General features: G+C 50.4%; 2 protein-coding genes across 2 annotated transcripts in view; one reads left to right on the top strand and one right to left on the bottom strand.

Annotated features, from left to right (window-relative positions):
- Nucleotides 1-14,485, top strand: part of LOC144769988 (uncharacterized) — a 240,104-nt gene that overhangs the window by 105,002 nt on the left and 120,617 nt on the right. The gene's annotated exons all lie outside the window — the stretch shown is intronic.
- LOC144770939 (zinc finger protein 181-like) overlaps nucleotides 1,623-14,485 on the bottom strand; it is an 89,983-nt gene continuing 77,120 nt past the window's right edge. The window contains exon 7 of the mRNA XM_078655774.1: nucleotides 1,623-3,823. Coding sequence (XP_078511900.1) covers nucleotides 3,063-3,823 — 761 coding nt within the window. The 3' untranslated portion in view covers nucleotides 1,623-3,062. The remainder of the gene's footprint in view (nucleotides 3,824-14,485) is intronic.

The raw sequence follows: 14,485 nt of genomic DNA on the forward strand, positions 1-14,485 counted from the left end.
GCTGCCGCGGTCTGACCCATCCGAACACCGAGCTCGAGGATTGTGAGCTATCACCGTTACATACCCGTACCCGTGGGTACCAAGACTGTCCCGCTACCCCCTTCCCTTACTAGAGACTAGAATTGAGAGGATCATCGTGTCCTGATCGCCCTGTATCGTACCACTCTACTACCCGAAGTGCCTATAAAAGGTGTTACCATAAGCTTTGTGTGGTGTCCATCTGTGGGGGGGAAGTTACCTGTCTGTGCGATCACTCTGCTCGGCCGACCCTCCAGGTCCCCGTCTAACATACAACCAATTGAAATTGCAACTCGCAAATTGCGCTCGATTGCGATTCACAATTTGAGAGTCGCAATTTCAAATGCACAACAGTGCCTGAGACACTGATTGTGATTCCCAATGGGAAAATGTGAGCCTCGTGAATATTGATGAGGCACTCGCAATTTACAACCCCATTAAGAATAGCTGGCCCTCCCAGGGATGGTGGCCTGCTGGGCTCAGCAGACCCCCTTGTCTGGGACTGCTTTTAAATAAAGCAGTTTTTTTTAATGCAACCCACTTTTCCTTAAAGGGCAGGTAGTGGTCCCTGGGACCACTGTCTGCCCCTAAAAAAAATAAAAATAATAATCATTTCCCCTGCACTTGCATTTCCCCTGGGGAACCCTTCCCATTTGCGACTGCATTACCACCCTCTAGAAGAGGGCGGTAAATTACGAGTATGTTACGACTGCAATTGCGGTCTCAAAACATTCGTACATGGCTTGTGATTCGCTATTAGGAAGAGAACACCTTCCTAATAGCGAATCGCAAAACAATATTTTGCGACCTGCGAATTATTTGCGACTTGTAAAATAGTGTTAGTTCATGGCCAAGAGGAAAACTGCATGTGCAAACAGGTCGCAAACCCGTTTGCGCATGCAATTTTCAGTCGTACATCTGGCCCTAGATCCTTTATTTCTTCATACCCAGCGGAATATACTGTATCAAAACTTTCAATTTTAGCCATCATTTCAGCAGTATAGTATATGCTGCAGATGTAAGCATAGTGTTAATCAATTGGAAATGTCAGGTATGCCCTTTCCTCACTTTTACCTACGTATCATACTCCCATTATTCTCCAAGTATTAACAGGGGATCTTTTAAAACCCCATTAGCAACTTGCACAGTTTTGAAATCAAATTGGAGGTTCTCTTATTTTGTATAACAGAACCTCAAGGGTGGGTGGTCTGGGGGTCTCGCCACTCCCTTAAGATATTCCTATGGTATATGTTGGACCTGCAAATACCAGTACAAATCATGTTTCTGGACCGCAGCCATCCGTATACCCTCCACCTCCCAAACACCAAATCCCCCAGTTTAGCTCCACCCTTCAATATTCAACAGCGCCATAAAGGGGATCCCTTCAGTGAATCCAAACCCAGCACCTCCGTCAATGTCCGCAAGTTTCTGTGACCCACCAAAGTAGCCAGGGAGATCTTCCCACAGAAAATGCCCCTCTGAGACATTAGGGTGCGTCTGGCCCAGTCCATCCGCACTATTCAAAATGGATGGAGGGTATTGTCATGATGTAAACACAACTGAAGTGCTTTTTATTATTTATGGATCCAATCTTTTTATTGACATTATAAAAAGTCTTCGGACAAGAACATAGCTTCATGCCTACATCCACCAGCCGGCAAAGCGTATGGTATGCAGAATTACACAGCTGTATGCCTACAACCCTGGGGCCGGCAGCGTCATAGTGCTTTTTAATATTTTGATTGACTCGGCAGCCATATGGATGTGTGTGTTTAGTTTTACACCTTGTATTGCACACTCCTCCCAAAGGAGGAGTGTGGTATATGAAGCCCAATCATCCTGCCGTGTATAAACTGGACAGTGCGGAGATTTAATACCTTCCAGGGAAGCATGATGCCTCATAAAAATGTCTACAATTCAGTTCCTCTTCGAAAGAATCTTTGAGGGAGCTTGCATTTGTTGCTTTGCATAAAGCACTGGCTTGAAAACTGCCATTCTCCTAGTACTGCGTTTAGAGAGGTTCGGGGTGCCCTCTCTTCATTTTACTAGAACAAGTTCCAGGTTTTGGGAGACTGAACTGACCTCCTTCCTGCTTATTTGGGTGTGTGAACTAGTTCAACTCCAGTATCAGAGGAGGATTGCCACAGAGGGGGCAAATAAGGCTTATATCTAATATGGGATAGTTATTTTAGGTTCAAACCTTTACAATACCAGTCATTTGGGAGCTAATCACACAAAGGGTTGCCAGCATGTCACCGTCTTCTGCCTCTGATATATTTGTAAAAGTATGCAGTAGCATACCTCTCGCATCCATCCATCAGTGACTCTAGGCCAGATGATAGAGGGGCACGTCTGCTGTCAAGGTACCCACTCCAGTCTTTTCACCCTTGAGAAATGACCATACATACTTGAAAAGACATCTTAGTGGTCATATACAATTTAGACCCGTTGAGGGAACCCTGCCCTAACTTAGATTTCCTTAGCTTTTGCTAGGGCCATTTGGACTCCTCAAAAGATTTTTCACGGTCCAGACAGAGGAGTCCCACACTTCTGTACTGCCACTCTCACCAGAGAAGCCATGACATTATGCATTCCTTAATTTATCAATCATGGCCTAATCACTTATTGGATACACTCAGATGTATCAGTTTAGTAGCAATTCAAAAACGACATTCATGATTATTCCAGATCTGTTAATTTCCTTTTTTTGAGAATTACATTTATTTATCTTTTTCACATTTGGTGTTTCTGTTTTTCGTCCCCGAGTTGCATTGCATATTCTCTATTAGCAGTGAAAAACGTAAAATTCATTCTTGAGCCCCTGCAGGATAGCTCACTGTCCTTCACGCAGCAGATTACCAGATGCTTTGAATGGCGCCTCAGATGCTGGCCTTCTATCGTCTCAGAGAGTGAGCTCCCCAAAAATGATTACTTCCCTGTGTGTACCTGTGGTGTCTTCCCATGCGGGTCTTGAGGAGACACATGTTGCGTCCAATCCCGTTCTTTGAGGGTGTTCAGCTCAGATGTGGCAGCGGAAGCCTCACTCATCTCCTTTCTCCATGATGTGTTCTCTCATGTCGAGACAGATTGACTTTCTGACTGAAGCTTTTCTCACATTCAGTACACTTATAGGGCCTCTCTCCCGTGTGTGTTCTTTCGTGCAGAACAAGATGGTCATTTCGAATGAAGCTTTGCTCACAATACGTGCACTGATAAGGTCTTTCTCCCGAATGTGTTCTGAGATGCATATTAAGGCTCGACTTCATACTGAAACTTTTCTCACATTGACTGCAGTGATACGGTTTCTCTCCTGTGTGTGTCCGTTGATGTTGATGGAAAGCACTTCTTTTGGCAAAGGTCTTCTTACACAGAGTGCACTGATAGAGCGTCTTTCCGGAATGTGTTTTCATGTGTCTTGTGAGCTCTATGCTCTGTCTGAAGCCTTTCTCACATTCAGGACATTCGTAACATATCCAGTTTGGCGTTTTATTTTGTTGATCTGCAAATACCAATGTATTTCTCACTGTACCCTCAGTTTCATCACATTTATCTGGCATCCCAGTTTTGGAAATTCCTTGATCTAAACAAACATATGTTGGGTTGCTGAAGTCACTTTTACACTGGCCATTTTGTTCTCTCTGAATCTCACAGTTGATTTCTGACCATGGATGGCTTCTAGAGGTTGCGGTCTTCTCCGAGTCCTGGGGGATAACCACTTTCACTGATGATGCTTTCAATGGCATTGATCTTTTGATATAGTTTGAATAATGTCCTCCTGTGTCTGCTCTGTTTAAGTCCACCTGACCTGTTGAATTAAACAAAAAAAAATCAGAGGATCAGCTTTGTTACTTAGAAAATATAATATAAGGATATTAGGGTTAACAGTATATTCCACGAGCGTCCAAAGTAGGTCAATGTGGGCTGCATTCCTACTTACTTAATTCAAATAGTTAGAGATTAGCGTGTCTGAAATATGCTAATAAAAAGGGGGGACTTTTTGACACTGATCTTTCAAATCGTGCAACAGAGTAAATGCAAATAGGCTGCAAAACGTATAACCCAGTGTATATTTGTAAAGTGCACATTCATCCTGAAGGGCATCTTGGCGCTGAAATAAAACATGTTTATTGTTACTTAACGCAATGGTACTCTTTTCATCGACCCCTGAAGGATAAAAGACTGAATGGACCTGCCAGGATTCCAGCCTGTGAGCACTTAAACCGAGCACAGATCCCTGGAGTAGATGCAATAGTCTAGTGCGCCACCAGTGCCACCTAGTATGTTGTCCCCAGGACCTGCACATTTTGGATGACCTAAGCTGAGGGCTTGGTGTCCAAACCAACTCCGGACACCTCCACAGGATACATTTATTTTATTTATTTATTTTGAAAGTTTTATATAGCGCGAACAAGATCTTTGCAGATATCAGAGCGCTTTACATAGAAAGGGGGAACATGAGGGAGCATAGTCAAACAGATACGTCAGTAATGCTAATAGTACAAATACGTGGGAACATAGAAAATCATGTAAGTAGGTAATACAAGTAAAACAAATGAACAAAGGGGACGACAAGTAGTAAAGATCGGTGCAGAGACTTAAATGAGTCCAGAATAATAGTTCAAGTGTATTTAGCCATGAGGATAGTTTTTACTTCTTTCTTAAACAGTGTAGTGGAGGAAATGAGCTTCGTATCAGGAGGGAGTGAGTTCCAGATCCTGGGTGCCATTCCTGAGAAGGAGCGCTTATAAGTTTTTTCCTTCCGGAACCTTCGAGGCTTCAGCAGAAGATTGTTTGTGCCTCTGGTGTTTCTAGAGCCTCCAGAAATTGTTAGCTTCTGAGTGAGATAGCTGGGTGAGCTCAGGTGGACAGCCTTGTGCATCATGCAGGCGATTTTCAGATGTATTCTGGCTTCAAAAGGCAGCCAGTTCAAGTATTTCAAGTCAGGGGAGATATGTGAGTGTTTTTTTGACCCAGTGATGAGTCTCGCTGCAGCGTTTAGAGAAGCTCTTAGGGGTGCGGTAGTAGTTAGGGGGGAGTCCGCAGAGGGCAATGCTGCCATATTCTATTCGAGGGATGACTAGTGCTTGTACTGCAGTTTGGAATTCTTTGGCAGGGAGGAAGGGTTTAAGTTTCCTTAGGTATTGATTTGGTAGTTCGCTCCCTTAGTTGCCTTGCTGATATGTTGCTGCATGTTGAGATTGGTGTCGAGTGTTATGCCTAAAGATTTTGCTGAGTCAACGATGGTGGGTTGGACATTGAGTGCAGTTAGGTGTTTAAGCCAAATTTGAGTGGTAGAGATCTTCGCGGGAGGAGAGATAAGAAGGAACTCTGTTTTCAGAGCATTGAGTTTGAGATGATTATCGGCAAGCCAGGATTGGGTGCTTCTGATCGTTGAGTTCAGGAGCAAAATGTCATTGGGGGATTGTACTTTGAGATATAGTTGGGTATCATCGGCGTACACGTGAAAGTGTACATTGGATGCTTGTAACAAGGTGGTGAGAGGTTCCATAACTAGGTTGAACAAAGTTGGGGATAGGGAGGAACCTTGGGGGACGCCTAACGAAACAGGTATTGGCGAGGACATCAGGTTGTTGCTCTTGAATTTCTGCGACCTGTTGTGTAGAAAGTAAGTGAACCACTTGAGAACAGTCCCAGATAGACCCATTCTTGTGTTTAATAGTTCGAGTAAATTCTCATGTTTAACGGTGTCGCATGCTGAAGAGAGATCAAGAAGGATGAGGAGGCAGGTATCGTTTTGGTCTAGGATTTGAAGGGCGTCGTCAATTATGTGGGTCATAGCAGTTTCTGTACTGTGTCCTGCTCGGAAGCCTGATTGATGAGGGTTGAGGAGATCAAACTGAACAATGTGTTTAGTCAGTTGTAGTTGTGCGCATTTTTCCAACAATTTGGCGAGAGTGGGGATATTGGTAATGGGACGGTAGTTGTTTAGATCAGAGGGGTCGGCTGTAGGTTTCTTTAGTAAAGGTGTGACTTGTCCAACTTTGAGGGAGTCAGGGATGGTTCCTTGTTGAAGTGAGCTGTTGATAATTTTAGTCCAGAGTGGGAGGAGCAAAGGGGTAAAGTCTTTTACAGCGTTAGCAGGAAGGGGGTCTGTGAGGTGATTGGATGGTTTCAAGGTGCTGAGCAGTTTGCCAATTTCTTCTTCAGAGTAGGTGCCAAAGGATGACCATGTAGCATTGTTTTTTGGTTCGGTGGGTGCTATGCATTGAGGTTTGGAGTAAAGGCTTGTGTCACTGAGGAGATCGCCCTTTATACTGTCAGTTTTTTGGATAAAGAAATCGGAGAAGTCTTCACAGGAGGGAGCCTCGCGCATGGTGCTGAGTGGCTGTGGTTGATCCTTGGATTGTGATCTGAATAGCTCAAACAGTTTTCTCGGACGGTTTTTTGCTTGGTCGAGCTGGAGGCTGAAGAAGTCTGTTTTAGAGCGTTTAATTTTCCTGAAGTAGGCGTTTCTATTTTTCTTCAGTGTTTTTAGATGCAGTGCAGATGGATCTGATCTCCAAGTGCGCTCTGCCATTCGCATGGCCCGTCTATCTTCATTGAGACTCCCGTCGTACCATGGATTGGAGATTTTAGTGGAGACTCTTTTTAGTTGCATAGGTGCAGCCTCGTTAATTATTGAGGTCATCGCGTTGATATAGTGGTCAGTCAAGGATTGAACGTCCGTAGTGCCGGTAGGGGGAAGTAGGAGGTGCAGCTGTTAGGGGGTAAAGAGTTTGGGTTGAGATTTTTCAGGTCTCTTCTCCAGATTTTGGGCTTGGAGGATTGAGCCGTGTTAAATTTGACTTTTTCATTGATGAAGAATGTGACAATATGATGATCTGACCAGTCACAGGGTTGGATAGATTCGAGTTGGATAGAGTCTTCTTTGGATATAATAAGGTCGAGGATAGAGCCTTTCTCGTGGGTCGGACTGTTGCATATTTGGGTGAGATCGAGGGCATTGAGGAAGTTTTTAAGACTATTTACCACCGCGTCATTATGATCGTTCCAGTGGAGGTTGAAGTCACCGAGGTATATTTGGGTGAGCTGCTTTCCGGAATTGGTTGAGATCATATCCATGATTTGTTGGGCGAAGGTGGGGTTGTCCCCGGGTGGGTGGTAAATGCCGTGAAGAGAGCATATCGGTTTGCCATCACTGATAATATCGAGGCAGCTGTATTCACAGGAGGTTGGGGAGGGTAAGGAGGGGGAGGTGACTTTCAGAACAGAGAGGTTGTTCCTGTAAATGCATGCGATTCCACCACCTATTTTGCCGGACCTGTCAAGTCTAATGATGTGGTAGTTTGGGGGAACCAGAATGTCCATTATAGGTGTAGAAGATTCGGTTAGCCAGGTTTCAGTCATGATGATTAGGTCAAGGTCCAGTGTTAAGATGAGATCAGCGATGGCGGAGGAATGTCTAGAGGTCGATCTGCAGTTGAGGAGAGTGCATTTGAGACGAGGTTTGTCGAGGGAGGTAGCGGGTTCTAGAGAGAGGGGGACTTTTCTAAGGTTATTAGGGATGGATATTCTGTTGTTTAGTGTGGGGGGGTCTAAGGGGATTTGAGTGTATCGTGGGAATGGCGAGGTGTGTGGTGGATGTGTGGTGCAGGGGAGCTGGGTCGTAGGAGCGCAGGAGGGTGAGAGTGTCGGGGTCCGAAAGCGTGTTGCGTGGGCGGCGAGGGCGGTTGTTGCGATTGCGGACAGGGATTGAAGTCCAGTGAGGGGAGTGTTGAGTGCGAGAGTCATCCAGAAGGGTTTGGGGACATGTTGGGGCAGTTGTTGCGCTTGCGAGCAGGGATTGAAGTCAGGTTTGTGGAGAGTTGAATGTGGGAAACATCCTTAAGGGTGGGAGACCTGTTGGGAGGGGAGGTGGTGGTGGGTGAAGGGTGTTTGTTGTGATTGCGAACAGTGATTGAAGACCAATGTGGGGAGTGTAGAGTGGGAGAGTCATCCGGAAGGGTGGGGGACATGTTGGGGCTGTTTTTGCGATTGCGAGTAGGGATTGAGGTCCGGTGAGTGGAGTGTTGAATGTGGGACTTATCCGGAAGGGTGGGGGACCTGTTGGGAGGGGAGGAGGTGGTGGGTGAGGGGTGTTTGGGGTGTGTGAGGAGTATTTATTTGATGATGTGAATGTCTTCTTTGACCTGGAGGAGGGTGGCCATAATCATGCCCAGCGTGGGGTGAGTGTTGGTGGTGGGGGGTGGGTGAGTCAGGGGATGTTTGATCACCTAGCTCTACAGTGCCACTACCACTCCCTTGTATCCTAAAATGATGTAGGAAGTTTCTGCCAACCACTGCACATGACAACCTTGATTCCACTGGGATTATGGAAAACAGTACAGTACTTTTCGCTCAGTCACTCGTGCTCACTTATTCTCAGAAAATCCACTGGATGGCAATTAGGACATTTTCAATAAGTGGGTGAGTGAGGGGCAGAGTGCAAAACGAAATCAATGATGGGATTAAAACTACCTCAAGGGCCCAATAACATTATTCGGTGGTACCCTTGGATAGGGTTAAAATCTAAGAGGACTGGGGGTTCAGAGCAAATGTACCCCCATAGCGGTCAACATGTTTCAGATTTTGTTTAGCACTCTGCCCTTCAGTCACCCATTTGCTTAGGGTTATCCCTCACTCTAAAACACCCAAGCTTCTTTCCACCTACCACTTTTCTTGGTGGAGAGTTGTGGCCCACATCTGGGACCTTGCGGGCCCGATGTGAGGAGGGAGCCCAATGAATAAGCATGTCACCTTCGGCTAAGTGTGGGTTCTCGTCCTTATAAAGGATCACTTTCTGCTTTCTTTTCCCAATACACAATTCTCGGTTCACGAGATACGTATTTGTTGTGAGTTCCAATTGCAGGCAGGGAGTAGTACGTTGTCTTTTGGGATTGCCTCCCTTGGATCCCTTGTGTGTTTTTAAATACTGACTACAGTGCCAACCGCTGACAATAAAATAGAACCATAGTAAAAAACAATGTCTGAGAGGCAGAAGCAGAACACAAATACCTCATTCAGAAGATACAACTTGGACTCATTCCATTAAGGAAAACCTCTTGGGAATAACCAAGTGGGAGGGGCAGATACAACCCGCCCTTTCTAAAACATGATTAAAGTTACGACTTGTAAAACCAGGTTTAACAGGTCAGAGCACATCAAGGGTTGCAGCACTGGGCAACAAGACATCTGTATTCTGACAGGAATGTTGCACAAAATTAATAGAAGATATGAAAGGAATACCCTAAGAATTACCATTAGCAGATATCACTGTTCTACAGCTTGCAGAATCCCACCTGGATCACAGCTGTTCTTGTAAGGTCAAGGAAGAGCTCCCCACGGATGATGGTATGACGTTTCACTGCACTCCAAACAAGGAGGTGCCCAACAGCTGAACACTGTCTCACATATGGATAGATGTATTCTGGGCAGCCCTATAATTCAATCAATCAATCATACCACTTGTATAGCGCGCTACTCACCCGGGAGGGTCTCAAGGCGCTTGGGGGAAGGGGTCTGCTACTGTTCGAACAGCCAGGTCTTGAGTTGTCTTCTGAAGGCGAAATGGTCCTGGGTCAGTCGAAGGTGGATAGGGAGGGAGTTCCATGTTTTGGCTGCCAGGTAGGAGAAGGATCTTCCTCCGGCGGTGGCTCTTCGGATGCGTGGAACGGCGGCGAGGGCGTGGCTGGTCGATCGTAGCTGGCGGGTGGGTGTGTAGAAGGTCAGGCGGTCGTTGAGGTACTTGGGGCCCAGGTCGTGGAGAGACTTGTGTGCGTGAGTGAGGAGCCTGCACGTGATCCTCTTGTTGACGGGAAGCCAGTGCAGGTCCCTCAGGTGGCTGGTGATGCGGCAGCGTCGGGGGATGTCCAGGATGAGTCGGGCGGATGCGTTCTGGATGCGTTGGAGTCTTCTCTGTAGCTTGGCTGTGGTTCCGGCGTAGAGGGTGTTTCCGTAGTCCAGTCGGCTGGTGACGAGTGCCTGGGTGATCGTCTTCCTGGTTTCGGTTGGGATCCATCGGAAGGTCTTGCGGAGCATGCGTAGGGTGTGGAAGCAAGATGATGAGACGGCGTTGACTTGTCTGGTAATCGAGAGGGAGGAGTCCAGGATGAAGCCCAGGTTGCGTGCGTGGTCTGTTGGTTTGGGAGCGGTGACCAGGGCGGGGGGCCACCAGGAGTCGTCCCAGGCGGAGGGTGATGGTCCCAGGATGAGGACTTCCGTCTTGTCTGAGTTCAGTTTCAGGCGGCTGGTCTTCATCCATTCGGCGACGTCTTTCATCCCTTCGTGTAGGCTGGTTCTGGCAGTGTCGGGGTCCCTGGTGAGGGAGAGGATCAGCTGGGTATCGTCGGCGTAGGAGATGATGTTGAGGTTGTGTTGGCGTGCGATGGCTGCCAGAGGTCTCATGTAGACGTTGAAGAGGGTGGGGCTGAGTGATGATCCTTGTGGTACGCCGCAGATGACTTCAGTGGCCTCGGATCGAAACGGGGGGAGGCGAACTCTCTGTTCTTCCGGCGAGGAACGAGACGATCCACTCCAGTGCCTTCTCCTGGATGCCGATGTTGCTGAGGCGTTGAACTAGGGTGCGGTGGCAAACAGTGTCGAACGCTGCAGAGAGGTCCAGGAGGATGAGTGCCGCTGTTTCCCCGTTGTCGAGCAGGGCTCGGATGTCGTCAGTGGCAGCGATGAGGGCGGTTTCGGTGCTGTGGTTGGCTCTGAAACCGGACTGCGAGGGGTCGAGGGATCCGTTCGTCTCGAGGAAGGAGGCCAGCTGTCTGTTGACGATCTTCTCGATGACTTTAGCAGGAAAAGGGAGGAGCGAGATGGGGCGGAAGTTCTTGAGGTCGGTGGGGTCGGCTGTTGGTTTCTTCAGTAGGGCGCTGAGCTCGGCATGCTTCCAGCACTCCGGGAAGGTGGCGGTGTTGAAGGAGGAGTTGATGATGTTCCGGAGTTGGGGTGCGATGGTGGAGTCGGCCTTGTTGAAGACGTGGTGGGGGCACGGGTCGGTGGGTGATCCGGAGTGGATGGTGTTCATCGTGCGGGCTGTGTCTTCGGTGGTCACTGTGGTCCAGGTGTGCAGGGTGGTGGTGGGGGCCTTGGTTTGACGGTTGGGTGCGTGGGTGGTGCGCCGAAACTGTTGTGGATGTCGGCAATCTTGCGGTGGAAAAACGAGGCGAGAGAGTCGCAGAGATCTTGTGAGGGAGTGATGTCGTTGTTGCCGGTGCTGGGGTTGGAGAACTCCTTGACGATGCTGAAGAGTTCCTCGCTGTCGTGGGCGTTGTTGTCCAGTCGATCCTTTAGTGATTTCTTCTTGGTGGTGCGGATGAGCTGGTGGTGCTTGCGGGTGGCTTGTTTGAGGGCGGTCATGTAGTCTGTGGTCTGGTCGAGGAGCCAGGCTTTTTCGAGGGTGCGGCAGTTCTTCTTGGAGTCCTTGAGTTCGTCGGTGAACCAGGAGGCCTTCTTGCTTCTCGGTCTGCTGGGAGGGTTCTTCAGTGGTGCGAGGTCGTCGGCGCAGGCGGTCAGCCACTGTGTGAAATTGCGGGCTGCTTCGTTGGGGTCCGTTGTGCTGGCGGGTGGGCTCTGGCTGAGGGAGGTGGTGAGCTGGTCGGCGGTGATCTTGCTCCAGCTCCTGTGAGGTACCTGTTGCGGGTGGTGGTGGGTCGTGGTTCTTTTGAAGCTGAAGTGGACGCAGCTGTGGTCGGTCCAGTGGAGTCCGGTGGCGTGGCTGAAGGTGCTGTACTTGCTGGAGGAGAAGACGGGATCAAGCGTGTGGCCGGCGTAGTGGGTGGGGGTGTTCACCAGTTGCTTGAGTCCGAGGTTGGCGAGGTTTTCCAGCAGGGCGGCGGTGTTGCGGTCCTTGTTGTTCTCCAGGTGGAAGTTGAGGTCTCCTAGGAGGATGTAGTCGGCGGAGGGGAGGGCGTGTAGGCTGATGAAGTCGGCGATGTCTTCGCTGAATTGTGTGCGTGGTCCCGGGGGTCTGTAGATGAGGGTGCCTCTGAGGGTGGTCTTGGGGTCGGTGTGTATCTGGAAGTGGAGGTGTTCCGCGGTGGCGAAGGTGTCGTCGGAGTCGGTCGTGATGCGGATGGTGTTCTTGTAGACGATCAATCAATCAATCATGCCATTTGTATAGCGCACTACTCACCCGGGAGGGTCTCAAGGCGCTTGGGGGGAGGGGTATGCTACTGCTCGAACAGCCAGGTCTTGAGTTGTTTCCTGAAGGCGAGATGGTCCTGGGTCAGCCGAAGGTGGATGGGGAGGGAGTTCCAAGTCTTGGCAGCCAGGTAAGAGAAGGATCTTCCTCCGGCGGTGGCTCTTCGGATGTGTGGTACGGCTGCGAGGGCGAGGCTGGTGGACCGTAGCTGGCGGGTGGACGTGTAGAAAGTCAGGCGGTCGTTGAGGTACTTGGGGCCCAGGTCATGGAGAGACTTGTGTGCGTGGGTGTGGAGCCGGAACGTGATCCTCTTGTCGACGGGGAGCCAGTGCAGGTTCCTCAGGTGGCTGGAGATGTGGCTGCGTCGGGGCACATCCAGGATGAGTCGGGCGGAGGCGTTCTGGATGCGCTGGAGTCTTTTCTGTAGCTTGGCTGTGGTTCCGGCGTAGAGGGCGTTTCCGTAGTCCAGTCGGCTGGTGACGAGTGCCTGGGTGACAGTCTTCCTGGTCTCGGTCGGGATCCAGCGGAAGATCTTGCGAAGCATACGCAGGGTGTTGAAGCACGATGAGGAGACGGCGTTGACTTGTCTGGTCATCGAGAGGGAGGGGTCCAGGATGAAGCCCAGGTTGCGTGCGTGGTCGGTTGGCTTGGGTGCGGTGCCCAGGGGCCACCAGGAGTCGTCCCAGGCGGAGGGCGAAGATCCCAGGATGAGGACTTCCGTCTTGTCCGAGTTCAGTTTCAGGCGGCTGTCCTTCATCCACTCGGCGACGTCTTTCATCCCTTCGTGTAGGCAGGTTCTGGCAGTGTCGGGGTCTCTGGTGAGGGAGAGGATCAGCTGGGTGTTGTCGGCGTAAGAGATGATGTTGAGGTTGTGCTGGCGTGCGATGGCTGCGAGAGGTTTCATGTAGATGTTGAAGATGGTGGGGCTGAGTGAAGATCCTTGCGGGACGCCGCAGATGACTTCGGTGGCCTCGGAGCGAAACGGGGGGAGGCGGACTCTTTGTGTTCTTCCGGCGAGGAACGAGATGATCCGCTCCAGTGCCTTCTCTTGGATACCGATGTTGCTGAGGCGCGGGACTAGGGTGCGGTGGCAGACCGTGTCAAACGCAGCGGAGAGGTCCAGGAGGATGAGGGCCACTGTTTCCCCCTTGTCGAGCAGGGTCCGGATGTCGTCGGTGGCTGCGATGAGGGCGGTCTCGGTGCTGTGGTTGGCTCTGAAGCCGGACTGCGAGGGGTCGAGGGATCCGTTCGTCTCAAGGAAGGCGGTCAGCTGTCTGTTGAGGATCTTCTCGATGACTTTAGCAGGAAAAGGGAGGAGCGAGATGGGGCGGACGTTTTTGAGATCGGTGGGGTCCGCTGTAGGTTTCTTCAGGAGGGTGCTGATCTCGGCGTGCTTCCAGCTCTCCGGGAAGGTGGCGGTGTTGAAGGAGGCGTTGATGATGTTCCGGAGTTGGGGTGCGATGGTGGAGTCGGCCTTGTTGAAGACGTGGTGTGGGCAGGGGTCGGTCGGTGATCCGGAGTGGATGGTGTTCATCGTGCGGGCTGTGTCTTCGGTGGTCACCGTGGTCCAGGTGCGAAGGGTGGCGGTGGGGGGCGTTGGTTCGACGGTTGGGTGCGTGGGTGGGGCGCCGAAGCTGTTGTGGATGTCGGCGATCTTGCGGTGGAAGAACGAGGCGAGGGAGTCGCAGAGGTCTTGTGACGGAGTGATGTCGTTGGTGCCAGTGCTGGGGTTGGAGAACTCCTTGACGATAGTGAAGAGCTCTTTGCTGTCGTGGGCGTTGTTGTCCAGTCGTTCCATCAGGGATTTCTTCTTGGTGGTGTGGATGAGCTGGTGGTGCTTGCGGGTAGCGTGTTTGAGGGCGGTCATGTTGTCGGTGGTCCGGTCGAGGAGCCAGGCTTTCTCGAGGGTGCGGCAGGTCTTCTTGGAGTCCTTGAGGTCGTCGGTGAACCAGGATGCCTTCTTGCTTCTGGGTCTGCTGGGAGGGTTCTTTAGTGGCGCGAGGCCGTCGGCGCAGGCGGTCAGCCACTGTGTGAAGTTGCGGGCTGCTTCGTTGGGGTCGGTTGTGTTGGCGGGTGGGCTCTGGCTGAGGGAGGTGGTGAGCTGGTCTGCGGTGATCTTGCTCCAATTCCTGTGAGGTACCTGTTGCGGGAGGTGGTGGGTCGTGGATCTTTTGAAGCTGAAGTGGACGCAGCTGTGGTCGGTCCAGTGGAGTCCGGTGGCGTGGCTGAAGGTGATGTACTTACTGGAAGAGAAGACGGGATCAAGCGTGTGGCCGGCGTAGTGGGTGGGGGTGTTGACCAGTTGCTTGAGTCCGAGGT

Source organism: Lissotriton helveticus, chromosome 7 (assembly GCF_964261635.1).
Source record: "Lissotriton helveticus chromosome 7, aLisHel1.1, whole genome shotgun sequence".
NCBI lineage: Eukaryota > Metazoa > Chordata > Amphibia > Caudata > Salamandridae > Lissotriton > Lissotriton helveticus.